The sequence below is a fragment of the Pongo abelii genome, chromosome 2, assembly GCF_028885655.2.
Source record: "Pongo abelii isolate AG06213 chromosome 2, NHGRI_mPonAbe1-v2.0_pri, whole genome shotgun sequence".
NCBI lineage: Eukaryota > Metazoa > Chordata > Mammalia > Primates > Hominidae > Pongo > Pongo abelii.
In genome coordinates this window covers 54,470,158-54,485,623 of record NC_085928.1, presented here as the reverse complement: position 1 = coordinate 54,485,623, position 15,466 = coordinate 54,470,158, and the positions used below count along the sequence as shown (strand labels likewise).

Below are 15,466 nucleotides of genomic sequence, written 5' to 3'. Positions count from 1 at the left end.
GTGTAAAGTGTGTGACTCTATTTAACCAATTCCTTAATATTGGTCATTTTAATTGCATCTACCTTTTTTGGTACTATATACAATGTTGTGATTTCCATCTTAAGTATTTGAATGAAGTCTCCTCTTGATCCCTTGATCTATTCTAATGTCTGCCCCATCAGTAGACGATTTCTGATTCTTATCATTCTTCCATTTCCCTAATGGTACACTCATAGATACAGATAGCTATTTATCTACAAATCTCTTTCTGGAGCTTCAGACCCATATATCCAACTACTTATTCCTGTAGGTTTTTACTGCCTAAATATCATTCTGAGTGATACACATATCTCCAGCCATAAATGCACTTTCCTATTTCCGACAGCCATTTTCTCTCACCTGCATTACAGTAATGTTCTGCTAAGTGGTCTTGTTGCTTCAGCCTTGCCCCTCCCTCAATCTAATTCCTTGCTGCAGACTGTGCAGAGGCATTTTCCTAAATTGAAACACTGATCAAGTCTCTCCATTGCTTAAGATCTCTCACTGGCTTCCCATTTTTCTTAAAATAAAAGCAAGGTTCCTTAATGTAGCAATCAAAACCCTTTGTGATCGGACCCCTGTGTGCCCTACCATCCTTACCCATTGCCACTCTCCGAACAATGTCTGTGATGTCTTCACTCTAAGTTTCTTCTAGTTCCTGGAATAAGCACAATTCTCACTCACCTGAATATCTTTGCACATGCTCTCCCATCTTCCTGGAACACCATTTTCTCCTCTCCTTTTGGAGCTAACACCTATGTATCCTTTGGATCCAAGATTAAATGGCAGATCCTCCTCAGTAAATCTTTCCCTGATGTCCCAACTTTGGGATAGGAGCCATATTTATGTGTTCCCACAACACTCTATATATCCTCTGTCATTGCATATTTAGTTATTTGTCTCCTCCACCAGACTAAAGTCCCTTTAGACATGGATATCTATTTCATTTAGCTGAATTCCTAACATAGTGCCCGAGTTCCTGTTTCTATTGCTATCTAACAAACCACTCCAAAATGTAGTGACCTAAAGTAATCTAATCATTTTATTCACAATCCCATGAGTCAGGAATTCTGAAAGGATTCAGCTGGACAATTCATCTCCAATCCGTATGGCTTTAGCTGCTTGGCTGGGGATGGAAGATCTACTTCCAAGTTAGTTTCTTCACTCCTGTGTCTGATGTCTCACTGCTCCTTGACCTCTGTCTCTTTCCACATGGAGTCTTATCCTCCAGGTCTCACCATATAGTATGGACTTCTCATAACATGGGGTCTCAGGTTAATGGCACCTCTTTCATGGCAGCTGGCATCCAAAAAGGCAGGAAGGGGAAGTTGCCAGGCCAGTTAAAAACTACATTTAGAACTGGTGCATAGTCTTGCTTCTGCCACATTGTATTAAAGCAATCACAGAGTCCATCCAGATTCAAGAGTGTTGAACTCATCTACCTCTCTTGATGGGAGAGTGGCAAGTTCTCATTTCAGAATAACATTTGGAATGGGAGATATTGCTATGGACATTTTGCAGAATACAGTCTGCCATGGCCAGATATATAGCTTACATTATGTTTACCTTAAAATTGAATCCTTACCTGTCATAAAGCATAAAGCATGTTACCTAAGCTCTGTTTGCCTGTGATCTTTTTGGTATAAATCTAGCAGTCTTTACCATGGTAGGCTCACAGTAAATGTTTAAAGAATAAATACATTGATTACATTTATATTTATTGATAAGGGGTGCAGATAGTGTGATACATTAATAAAATTACTGAACTTAAACCATTATAACACTGCAAGTCTAATTATATAAACATTAAAGACCTGCATTATTATGAATATTTCAACTTTGGCATTATAATGAACTTCTAGGGTATTCCATTTTTGTCTAAAACTGGGTAAACTAGGTGATCAACATAATAGGAATTTGTCTTCTCTTTTTTTCAAACAATAGCTTGGAAAATAATATAATTAAACGTATTCAAATAGATTGTTTTAAAAAGTGATTGATATACTTAACTTTATTGCAGTATGGTAAAAGTCTCTAGAAAAGTAAAAATTATGTTCATATATGGAATACATGAATATTTACTTGTTTTGTTAATACCAATAAATTGAGGTAATAGTTACTTTTACAAGAAACTGAAGCTACACCGGTGTTAGAACAAAATCTCAAAGGTGTGCATTTTTCTCCTTTGTCTTTTGCCTGGTAAATGCTATGTGGTGAATGGTATAAACACCTACTTTGATAAATTAATGACATCATTCCGCTTTTCTCTTGAACATGTTTATGAAGGCATCATTCTTGCAGGAGACTAGGGTGTTGCGATACACAGTCATATACATTATTTCAGAAGACATTGAAATCCCTCGGGGAGAAATCTAGAGGGTTGAGGTTCATTTGCGACAAGTCCCACTTGAGTGCAGCATCTTGAAATGGCTTTTTGTTTTCCAATAGAATGTATTACATATTTCAAACTGTACATGTTTATCACACATTCCCTGGGCTTGCCTTATTTACAGATGGTTTGAATAAATTTTTCTGTCTTTCTTCAACATTTGTAAGGGGTGGTTGTAGTTAAAAGCCAGCCCTTGTTTTACATGAAGATGTATTTGCTCTACAGAATGTGAATTATCCAAACACAACAATGCTGGCATCTTTTCATAGTGAAGTCGGCCATTCTGCATCTTTCTTTATTGATGGTCAAAATAGTCCCCTTTGTGCTAAAAAGTCTTACATGTCTTTAAGAAGGAAGAAGTTTCTTGTGGTATTTTGGGTTTGTATGCTGACAAAGACTGTAAATTAACTTTTAAGTGTGGTATTTTATTGCATTCCAAATTAAACAATGGTTTTCCTCCTATGTGTATAACACTCCATATTGAAACAATTATCTATTTTAATCTCTTAAATAACTTCAGCTTTGGCACATTTTTCATATTTCTCCTAGTGCCACACACAGACACTTTAAAAACCACCCAGAAATGAAAAATAATGCATTATATTAAAGAATGTTGTGTGTATATATAACAGATATATACACATAATAATATATAATTACACATATGTGTGTATATGCATACTTTTTCAATGTAATATATTAGCTTTTATTTCTTGGTTTTTTAATACATCTGTATATGGCACATATCTCTCCTAGCTTATATGTATACACACACACACACATATATATAATATATTTACACTTATATGTGTGTGGAAGGTCATGCCCCTGGAAATAAAATTTGGTTTTAAATGCTGCATTTGATACATGTGATCTGTGGCAACTTTGGTAAGACCCTTAATCCCTCTGAATTTCAATATTCTCCCCTGTAAAATGATCATTTAAAAAGTAACTCAAAAAGTTATTGAATTAAATGAGGAAATCTTATAAAATATGCTTAGCTACAAAGTAAGTGCTCATTAAATGAGTTAATTGCAATATTTTTAATAATCATTTATTTTTAATGTTTTCTATTTCTATTGAACAGATTTATCAAAGTTCAAATTCACTGGGATAAAAAGCAGAAAACGTTTTTCTTCTTTTTTTTTTTTGAGACGGAGTCTCACTCTGTCGCCCAGGATGGAGTGCAGTGGTGTGATCTTGGCTCACTGCAACCTGCGCCTCCCGAGTTAGAACAATTCTCCTGCATCAGCCTTCCGAGTAGCTGAGGTTACAGGTGTCCGCCACCACACCCGGCTAATTTTTGTATTTTTAGTAGAGACGGGGTTTTGCCATGTTAGCCAGGCTGGTCTTGAACTTCTGACGCCACCCACCTTGGCCTCCCAGAGTGCTGGGATTACAGGTGCACACCACCAAGCCTAGCTTGAAAGTGTTTTTCTTAAAAAAACGCCCATGCCACCCTAAAACTATGCCATATCAAAGTTATTTTTCCCTCTCTATAGTAGAGATCTTGGAGCGGATCCTACTGGTTTTAACTTTATTTAGATCTTGACCAGATCCTGTATGATTTTGTTTTGTTTGCTTGCTGTTAAAATCTAGTTCTGTTAATTTAATGTAATGTAATTAATATTTTTTTCTTTTTTCCTTTTTTTTTTTTTTTTTGAGACAGAGTCTCACTCTGTCACCCAGGCTGGAGTGCAATGGTGTGATCTTGGCTCACTGCAACCTCTGCCTCTCGGGTTCAAGTGATTCTCCTGCCTCAGCCTCCCAAGTAGCTGGGATTACAGGTGTGCACCACCACGCCCGGCTAACTTTTGTATTTTTAGTAGAGACAGGTTTTTGCCGTGTTGGCCAGGCTGGTCTCAAACTCCTGACCTCAGGTGATCCACCCACCTCAGCCTCTCAAAGTGCTGGGATTACAGGCATGAGCCACCATGCCCAGTCATTTCTGTTAATTTTAAAACCTCAGTTGTGCATTCCAGACATCCTTTGCCAAATGCCCCTTTCTGTGGCTATGGTGGCATGGAGAAAGTGATCGTGTTCTGCTTTTAAATATCTCCCTCCACCTGCCTCTGCCAGGTGCATTCTCCTAGGGCTAAGGCGGGGAAGATGGAATGAGAAAAGGGCAAACTAGATGAGGATCCGGTCTTCTGCTTGGTTAGCTCTAAAGACTATTCCTATCTCATCTTACTCTATGAGTATCATAAGGGTGCTAAAGGAGAGGTGCCGACATTCACTTACCCCACTGATGAAGGCCTCAATCCTGGGCACCATCTCTAGGCATTTGCAGTTCTTAACTGATTTATCCATATCTTCAGGTAAACTACCAGTTCATGGCATTCATGCTGTATCTCTCCTAGCCTCCCAAGCTGTGGAGGTCACCAGATGACCCTAGACCCTAATCTCAGCTGCTCTCCAATACTGGTGCTCAGTTTGGCAGCTTGTGTAGAATCTATCCTCTTTACTTCTCAGGAGAGCAAAATTTGATGAGGTGTTTTAATGACCTTTCCATCTGAAAGTCCTCCATTATGTCATCTCTTTAACCTTGCTTAGAGAATATTAGGACTGTTGAGCAAGTCACTGACCAAGGACTCCTCCAACTAGAAATCCAACCATGTCTTCCTTTTTTGAAGGCACTCTTTTAATTTAAGAGTTATTCTTTTAGCATTCTCCTCCCATGGGGATGACTTCCTTCCACAAATCTTGCTTTCTACTAAAGTCAAAATGCTCTATACCTTCTCAGTCATCTATTCACTGTGGATCATAGCACTAGTGGTGTTAGCAGAAGGATGGCTTCTAGCTGTTGTTATTCTTCATGTCTGCAGAGAGTTGGTTGAAACCAATTAATTGGTAACTGTTTACCTATATTTTGGGAGACTACTTCCTTTTGTCCTCAACTCGGGTTCTTAAATTAATTCCAGGACATAAGAAAAAAATACCTTTAAATATATTTTTTAAAAAGATAGAATAACAATAAATGCAATAATGTTAAAAATAGTTAATGATCTTTAATGAAACTCATAGCGAATAAATCAGAGAAGAATTACTCTTGGTTCCCATAGCTTTTTTTTAATAGAATAAAATCTAAAGGAAATTATGTCATATGCTGAATGTGTGCTTTTTTAAATCTTATGAAATTTTACTTTTTATAGTGAAGATGAATGACTTCATTTACTTGAAAAAGTAGGAGAGGTGATGAGAAAAAGGGAAAGAAACATGTTTATGGAGCAAAGTGTTTCAGGATGAATGTCAGTTGTCTTCAGTAATGATAAACTATGGATAATATTTGAAATGCTTTAGGACAGATACATATGTGTATGTTTTCAAAACAAGTGTTACTTTTCCTTTTTTAATGAAACATAATCCAAATGATAAAACATAAGAAGGCTTAGAGATAACTGACTATATTTCTATTAAACTTGAATCAGAAACTAACCCGGTGGAGCCTCTGGTTGCGAAGTGCAACTCAATATAAAATCAAACTTAAATATATTGTGATATTCAGTTGTTTTTCTGAACATATGAGCTCAAAAGAAGTAAAGATCAAATCTGCATACTTGTGGATTTCTTGGGTAATTTGTCCTTTTATGTCTTAAATAACAATCTGAGCCAGACCTATTTATTCATCTTCATACAGACGGCAGCCTGTGAGTCCTCCTCCACCACCACGGCCGATTTCCCCTCCACATACCTATGGCTACATTTCAGGACCCCTGGTCTCAGATATGGATACGGATGCGCCAGAAGAGGAAGAAGATGAAGCTGACATGGAAGTAGCCAAGATGCAAACCAGAAGGCTTTTGTTACGTGGGCTTGAGCAGACACCTGCCTCCAGCGTTGGGGACCTGGAGAGCTCTGTCACAGGGTCCATGATCAACGGCTGGGGCTCAGCCTCAGAGGAGGACAACATTTCCAGTGGACGCTCCAGTGTTAGTTCTTCGGACGGCTCCTTTTTCACTGACGCTGATTTTGCCCAGGCAGTCGCAGCAGCAGCAGAGTATGCTGGTCTGAAAGTGGCACGACGGCAAATGCAGGATGCTGCTGGTGAGTCCTAATGCTTTTCACCAAGCTGGGAAAGAAAACTCAATGTATATATGTTTGTTGCTGATTCTCTCCTATGATCTTATGTCCTATTTGAAAATCATCTATTCTTACAGTTTTCTGGTGTTTTTCTTAGCTGCCTAAGGAAATGACAGTCCAAGAATATGACTTAGTTGGATGATTCCCTTTTCCTTGATAAGGCTTTTTAAATCTTCTATTTAGTTTTTATTTAATAAATCTTACATAATATGAGTGATAGGGAGCTACCTCATTTTTTAGGATAGCCATAGCAAATGTGCGTATTACACAAATTGATATAATTTCTTTAAACTATACATACAGTCAATTAAATGAAGTTTGTGTTTTTGAATGTATACTCTAATTTTTTGTATAGAACCTCACCAAAATCAAATTTGTTGTGATAGTTCTCTTATTTAAATAAAAATTCTGTAGGGAAAATAGATAAATATCCAAGTGGAACACTTTGACCTTTGGAAAATGGGCTATTTCTCTTTAATCCCCATTCTCTTCATGTCCTCTCAAATTAGAATATTAATTGGAAAGATATGAAGGTATATGTAATGTGCATACATTTTCAAGCATAAACGTTCCATACTTACAGTAAACATTTTAAATATAATAATTGGGAGAGCAAGCTAAAGCAAGTGCTTTTCATATTTTTACTTTCATTGCTAGTAACCCAATTTTACTTACCATATATTCATCTTTATGTTACAACACATTTTTACTTATCTCCTCCTCTTCCCAATCCTGTTTAGAAAGTAAATAGTTCAAGAAAGAAAAGAATTTAAATGTAAGACTTATTTATCACATGATTTTCATTTCTGTAGAATTAATATATACATTCCCATACGTATTTTTGTGTGTTTATATTTTTGATAGCCAAGAAAATCTAAACAGTAGAGTGAAATGATCAGCAAGAAAGAGACACATTTCAGAGAAGGAAAAGACCATCACAACAAATCAGTTACTGGTATTTTACTGTTTTATTTTTCTTAGTTTAATAACTACCACATTGGTAGTTTTCCATGGTCTTTCCACATATTGGATTGGCCATTATTTTTTATCAGTGTAGAATATATTCAGAGAAAATGTAAATTACATTATAAAGTCATCTCTATATATTATTTATCAAGAATGTGTTACAGGAAAAAGATTTCTAATATCTCTCAACTTATTATTGTAGAATATATATTTATTTTGGCCAGGCCTATATTTTATGTCATTCAATCAGATATTGTTTTTTATTCCTCTAGTAGCTGCTGAATGTAATAAACTATGCAAACCTAATTATCTTTCTTAATAAATAAAAAACACCTAACTTTACATACAGCTTATGTTTCCTCCTTATTTTTTAACCTTCTGTAAAAAATGGTGAAATTAAGCATCTCAAATCACTGCTTTGAGAATACGTTAGAAAATATTTCAGTTTATTAAATGGACGAAACACAGAAATAACATTGAAAATTCATCTGTAAACAACCTTATAGCTCAGAGTCTGTGAGCAGTGGATGGCCTTACACAGTGGAATGAATAATGGGTTCAGTCTCAGCCCTAATTCTCTGTTTTCATGGATATGTAACTTTAATCGTAATAGTCTCCATCATAGCTAAAGACAGTTTGGTTTAATATTTTATTGTATTGTAATTTAGTGGCACTTCTGGTTTTCTTTGAGCTCATAATTTTAATGAACTAAACATGCATTGGCCTCTGCTTATTGCAATGTTCTTTTCAGGGAATGATGGTGCTTATCATGTGACTTGAAGTTAATGTGAATATCCAATCACATTGCTTCTCACTTGGCTGCATTAATGTATATTATTTAATATGCTTCAGTTATCATCTTTAAATGTGTTGATTTCACTATATGTGGCTTCTGTTTATAGCCAAAAGACATGTTGTCTAGGTCCATTTGAAGTTTCTTGTAGTACGATAGAAAGTTCTGGATTTGTGAGTGGAATTTCTAGAAACCAAAACAGTGAAAGTCAAACATAGGACGAATATATCTCCATTGGGATTATGGATTAAATATGTTGTAGGTGTTGTAATACAGCATCTATGTAAGACACCAGAGAATGTGGGAGCTTTGAAATACGCCATGTCTGATTAGTAAATTCAATTCCCACTGGTATCTGAGATTATTCTTTCTCCAAAACCAAACATCTACGTCTTCCACCACCAAAAAAACAGAAGTCTTGGAGGGATCACCATAAGTATCCAGAACTAGCAAATATTTAGAGATAGAAAAAGGATGTAAGTAATTTTTGGCAGACCTAAATATGTGAGCTAGATCAATTTCAGACCACCTGAAGAGAACACACCTGAGTCTGTCTTCAAAGTATACTATAAATATATGTTGAATTAAAATATGGATGCCATTAGTACTGTTCATTTTTCTTAGAACATGAATTTCTTAAGAACTTTAGCTCTTCTTTTGAAAAAGCAACAAACATTGGCTATATTATGCAAAAATTTAATTAGTATTTTTTGTTTTAGTATAACGTTTTAGTGAAGCTAATTGCAAAAATAATTGGAATACTTTTCTTTAATAAATAGGTATCATGAACTTTAACAGAAAAAAGCACTGTGGTTTAAAACAAATGAAATAAGAAGAAAATGCTTTTAGGGTATTTTTTCCAGTACATAGCAGAGTGACAACAAGCCTATTATTTGCTAGAAGAGTGTGTTTAAGCTTTTTTTGTTGCTTTTCAGAAAAATTAGAGCTATTTCTAGTTTTAATGTTTTCTTTTTGTTGTTCTTGTTGTAATTAAAATTCACTGATGAGTTTGGCTTGGATTTTTTTTTTTTTTTCTCCTTAGGCCGTCGACATTTTCATGCGTCTCAGTGCCCTAGGCCCACAAGTCCTGTGTCTACAGACAGCAACATGAGTGCTGCTATAATGCAGAAAACCAGACCAGCCAAGAAACCGAAACACCAGCCAGGACATCTGCGCAGAGAAACCTACACAGATGGTGAGTCCATTGACACGGATGAAAACATCTATGAATCTCGCCTATTTACCCTGCCTCTCTAGGACTAGAAAATGCATTCACTGACGTTAGAAATTAAATTTAAAAATTATTAACAATCAGCTTCATATTACTTATAGAAGCGACATACTTACATATTTTGTCAAACATCTGTACTCCTTGCAGTTTTCTAATAAGCTTGTTATTTAAAAAAAAATTTGTAGATCCTTAATATTTTTGAGTTATTTTATAGTTTCAAACAAACGGACATCACTGTGGTTGAAGTTGATAGTTGAAGTAATGGCATAGGTTTAACCTTTGTCAGATTTACTGATAAATCCTCCAAAGTGTCCTCATTTTTTTTATTTTACACTTTTACATTCAAATAGAAGACAATAAATGTGTTTGAATATTAATTCTAGCGATAGTGGTGTTACAAACAGTTATTTTGGGCACCAAAAGATAAATCACCTTTCTTCATGCCTTCACATACTATATCCACTCTCACTGAAGAAGTAACGTTCGTATTCTCGAGGGAGCACAGGAGGAAAATGCAAACAGTGTGATTTTGTCTAGAGAAAGCCTTTAATGAAAGTGCCTCAGGTGGCCCAGCATTTATTAAACCACCACCTTCTCATTTTATAAAACAACCCCACGGGCTTTGTTGGAAATTCATGTAAGATAAATTCTCTCAGACTCACTGCTCTTGTCAAGTTTGCTAAATTTGCTAAAGGGGTGGAGGAAGAAGGGTGTTACAGGCATAGTTCCCCCACCTCCTGGTCCTCTGCAACGAAATCTGATTAGGACTTTCATTACCAGTCAGCAATTTTTCAAAAAGGGCATCATTTTCCATTATCATATGAAAGCCTAATATTATAGATCCTTATCCAAGGTTGCAAGGAAGGTTTTCTGAGGTACTTCTCCCTATGATTCCTACCACTTGACAGAAGAATTTAATACAAAGCTCACAGCATGATGAGCACAAGTAATTTTGCAATGAGTGGCTGTCCATGCTATTATCTGTACTTTATTCTGAGTATTTTCTCTCACTGGCATCTATCTGATATTAGACTACATTAAATACTGGCGTGACACAGCGCACCTGGGCCTCCTGGCTTCTGCCCAGGACTCTTTTGTTAGTAAAACTGAGCTGTCAGAATATTATCTGGTTTTGAAGGGTTATTACAGTGGCTTTTTGCATGTTTGCCTCTGTGAAGGGACAAACACTGGGTATAAATCCCCCAACTCTACCAGCAATTTTACATTTATGGGACCACTAGAATGGCATTTTTCAAGTTTTATGGCTGTTTTATCAAATTTTATTATCTAGAAGAGAGTGCTCCTCACTGAAAAACTGACCAAACATCAAGCCTGGATGTAAACACATCTAAATTGAATACATAAGGGAGAAAATCTGGCCTAAAGCCTTGTGTAGATCTTTCTACCACTTATTTATACTTGTTCAAAGGGGAATCTGGCATTGAGTGATGCTTTTTAAAAATGTTTCAAATAATGTAAGCATGCCAAGTTAAAGAATATTGTATCACAGTTATAAATTACACTATGCTTGAAGATTGTCTGTATTTATTGTCCCACGTTCTGTAGTACTTATTTCAGTGTTAATAATTAAATATAATTCTAACTAATCCCTGAATAATAACTATTAAATTGAACGATGATGCCTCCAAGGTATTTTTTAAATTAATTTCAGAAATACCAAAGACATATATTGAAATATTTGTGAAGCCAAAAGTTAATCTGAAATGTTTATTTGGATTTCTAATTGCTCATTTCACAAAAGTGATTATGCAGAATTATCATAGTGTATACTGCAATGTAAAAGCCAATAATTATTTTCTCTAAGTCACAAAAATAGATAAAATGGAGAAATGACTAAAGCTATTACAGCATTCACTTTCTTTCAATATTTCGATAATTATCCTTCAAGTTATGTTTACTGTACTAAGAAGTCTTGAATTTTATGCTGTATGCTTACTGTTTGGTAAAAAAACACAAAATAACAATGCTCTGTCTTATTATATACATGTCCCATCATGCATATTGATTAATTAAAGTCATATAATGCAGATTCTTGTTAATGCACTAAATAAAAGAAATGTACACACTCTGGATGGCAGTGGTTATGACGTAGAGACAAAAGCCATTTTTTTCAGAAATTATTTTCCCAAATTACTACACTGCATTTTTGGAAAAAATATTCATAAACCAATTCATGAAGAAGCTCAATGGAAGATACAATCGGTACAATTTATTAAAAAAGAGAAGGGAGAGGAAGAAGGAATTTAAAGAGCTACCAATCGTTAAAATGTGAATTGAACATATTTGTAAGACATGAAGGATTTTGTGGGTTTTTTTTTTCTTTAGTGGGCAAAATGTATGGATTATGATGGATGAGTTTGATTATTGTCAATACATTTATGTGAACTATTGTTCAGAATATGGTTTATCAGTACTGATTTTGTAGCATCTTTACTTTGTAAATTTTGTTCAGATTATGACATTCCTTTGTAGAGTCTTTAAAAACCATATAAAGAAGAATAAAGAGTGGCCATGTCTGAACGGATAAAGAGTAATTTGTGATGATCCTTCTCAGTTAATCCTTGTATTAGTTTGCTAGGGCTGCCATAACAAAGTACCGCAGACTAGGTGGCTTAAAAAACAGAAATTTATTTCTTCAGAGTTCTGGAAGCCAGAAGTTTAAGATCAAGGTGTCAGTAGGCATGGTTTCTTCTGAGGCCTCTCTCCTTGGCTGGGAGAGAGCCATCTTCTCCCTGTGCTTCACCTGATCCCCAGTGTATGTGTGTGCCCTAATCTCCTCTTGTAATGACATCAGTTATAATGGATTAGGACCTACCCTGGTGCTCATTTTAACTTCATTACCTCTTTAAAGACTCCAAGTACAGTCACATTCTGAGGTACTGGGGGTTAGGACTTCAACATTTGAATTTTAAGGGGGCACAATTCAGCCCATAACAGTGCACCAGCCCCTAACACCTGGCATTGTGGCCGAATCTTGCTCTGTGGTCAAATCCAAGGCCTCGTAAGCATGCAGGGGGAACTCGATGCAAAGGAGAGTGCTGCATGCTACAGTCACACTGACAGGCGGTATCTAATGGTTTATTTATTCCATATTTGCCTCTTACAAGTCTAACCCAGATAAAGGGTAGGATTAGGATATATGAATATTTATTAGCCAGAGTCTTACTGAGTAAAAGCCAGGAACAAGTGCATTTCTAGGACCTTCTAATAGATTCTTTCCATCCTCTCTCTTCAACCTCTCTAATGCATTTACATAGTTGATTTAAAAACCAAATCTACATTATTTCTCCATTCCTACTTTTCATAAATTATAAATTCACCACCCTCTTTGGAATGATGTTATTTTGACTTGATTCATCATTAATTACAAGGTCTGAGGACTTGAAGCAGTTAAGTAAATAGAGTGCCAGATCTCTTTAGCAAGTTAATGTTGGCAGAATTGTCTGAATACACATGTTCTTATACGTTACTTTACATGCATTATACTGTTATTTGGAAAGTCTTGTAGAAAGAATGATCGTTTATAAGATTACATAAAGTCTACACACACACACATACAAAACAGGTCCACAATCCAATTTGTGAAATCCAATTTGTACTACTCATGGTACAAATTGGGTGAAAGCACTATATATCACTATGTGGAATACAGGATTGTTTATACTATAATAATCCCTGGCCTCGTAAGCAGGGATATCCCTGCCTGGTGATATTTTATAATACCTAAGAAAGAATTTATTTGGCAATCTGTTTATATAAGAAATCAAACATGTCAACATTTCCCTCTCTAATTGTCAATTAGATACAGTGACAAATATATATAGGAAGTTAGGATTCTTTAAATTACCATCAGGTTCTCTTCTCTTTTTAACTTGTGTTATAAATAACACCTATCTAGAACATCTAGTAACAGATTTGGTCTCATGAGTCACATATTCCCAAGACTTTGTATGATGTTAAGAGAGTGGTAGAGTCATGAGTTTTGATATCTTAAAGGCCCAGACATTTTATGATTTGATGATACTGGCAGTCATCAGCTTCCTGATAATCTGTGTTCGCAATCCAATTTAAGTTTATAGCAAGCAGATAGTGCAGAAATGAGCCTGCAGTCACTCACTCTCTCTGCTTCATGGTATGTTCTGAATTAGACTTTTTTCCCCTTATTGCCAATCCCAGGCTCAGTCTGAACTTAAAATCATTCTGCCTTGGGTCCTTTGGCTTTAGGCTACTTGAGACAGCCTGTTTTCTAACGCCCTCTTTTTGGTTATCTTTAATAATAAGTAACATCAAGGGAGGGGACATCATAATACTTATTTTTATGTATTATTTTTTGAAAAATCTGTTAAAGTAGTAGACAAAGGAGGAAAAACACACACTTGTGACACTGTCGATCTGTGTTGCAAGACAAAAAACTTGATTTTGTAAAATCAGAGGGAAAATTAGTGCTATTGGCTATAATTGGCTACCATTTTGGCTAAACTGTTGAGTCTACTTATATGATACTCGAACATGGTAAGCCATGAAAACAACTAACAAAAGAATGCAAGTAAAAGTGTGATCACTTTTTATAATCATTCCTAAGTAAAACAGCTGGTAGGTACTAAGACGGCAACTCAGACTGTCTGTTTTCAAAACTAATACAATGAATTCTAACACCTTAGCTTTAGCATATGATGCCAAAAGAAAATAAGTTTCAAAAAATTGTATATTTATGGAACCAAAAAGTTTCATTTATTTTTTAAAAATATGTAATTATGAGAAATACTAGGTTAAAACTGATGCTTCTTAGGGCCATTAATTTGCTGTTATACTAAGAATCTTCAAAACACAATTTTAATATTTAACAGTTTCTCATGCTGATACATGTAAATGACAGTCAATGGCCCAGTGTCAATAATAATAAAATATCTGGAAACAACCAGAATATTCTCTATAGGGATTGGCTAAAAAATAATGATGTAGTCATAGAATATAACATTAGGCAAACTTTTCCAATAAAGAGTAAAGCCCTATGTACACATATGGAAATTTGTGTAACTACCTGGTTGGGTGAAAGAAGTGCAATCCATTCATGTTGGTAAAGAAGGAAGGCTGTCGGTGTGTGTGTGTGGTCCTTTTTATCTGGTCACCACACGTGAATGGGAAGACAGGCACTCTGTGTCATCCCAGGTGTGGCCATTTTATATAGTCCTTGATGTGAATGGTGCTCCCTGCAGTTATGAGACTTGACAGCCCTGCTTTATAAAGAACTTCAGGAATCATCTACAGAAAACCACGCAAGCCCATTACCTCTGCATAGTCAATACTAGGGATTTGAAATGGAGGTGGGGAGGTACGGAGGTTGTTCTTTCAAGTTTAAACTCCTACTGAATTTTTTACCATGTAAATTTGTATTTTTTAATTTAAAATCTTAAGGCTAACTTTATAATACTAAGCATGTAATAGATGTTTTCTGAATGTGTTTTAGTTTATTCTAGACATTACTCCAGAAATGTGAAAACATTACCATTTCTAAAGACATGACTTAAAAACATAGCTGTGCTGATAATTCCAAAATCTCTGTATCTCTGGTTTTGATCTCTCTTGAAATTCAGATTTTCTTTACAAATACCTGTTGTACCTTTCTGTTTTGATACTCCAAAGGCTCCTTCTATTCACTTTTTAAAAACTGAACTTATAGTCTTCCTTCACAAACATCTCCCTTTTGCTGCATTCTATACCTTCAGTGATGTTCTTTTCATTCACCAAGCCAACTATGACAAAAATTCTAAAAGTCATCTTAGATTCTTTCCTCCCCCCACCCCTGTACTGTATTTCATTGATCCCGAAATAATATTGATTTTTCTCCCTTAATCTCAAACACATCTTTTCCTCTCCATCTGGACAGCCACCAATAACATTTTATCACCTATCATTAATTATGTGAGTTATTATAATAATCTCTTGACCTCCTGAATTGAAGCTTTTC

The 15,466-nt window shown here is 35.5% G+C and overlaps 1 protein-coding gene and 1 long non-coding RNA gene across 14 annotated transcripts in view; one reads left to right on the top strand and one right to left on the bottom strand.

Moving 5' to 3' along the window:
* Positions 1–15,466, top strand: part of ROBO1 (roundabout guidance receptor 1) — a 1,183,344-nt gene that overhangs the window by 1,150,311 nt on the left and 17,567 nt on the right. For all 13 annotated transcript variants that reach the window (XM_054551660.2, XM_054551661.2, XM_054551659.2 and 10 more), the window contains 2 exons: positions 6,045–6,451; positions 9,289–9,441. In XM_054551660.2, coding sequence (XP_054407635.1) covers positions 6,045–6,451; positions 9,289–9,441 — 560 coding nt within the window. The remainder of the gene's footprint in view (positions 1–6,044; positions 6,452–9,288; positions 9,442–15,466) is intronic.
* On the bottom strand, positions 5,401–15,225 carry LOC129058506 (uncharacterized). The gene is made up of 3 exons (XR_008523646.1): positions 15,005–15,225; positions 7,163–7,219; positions 5,401–6,476 (listed from the first exon to the last, which is right to left on the bottom strand). It is a non-coding gene; the product is annotated as an uncharacterized LOC129058506 (long non-coding RNA).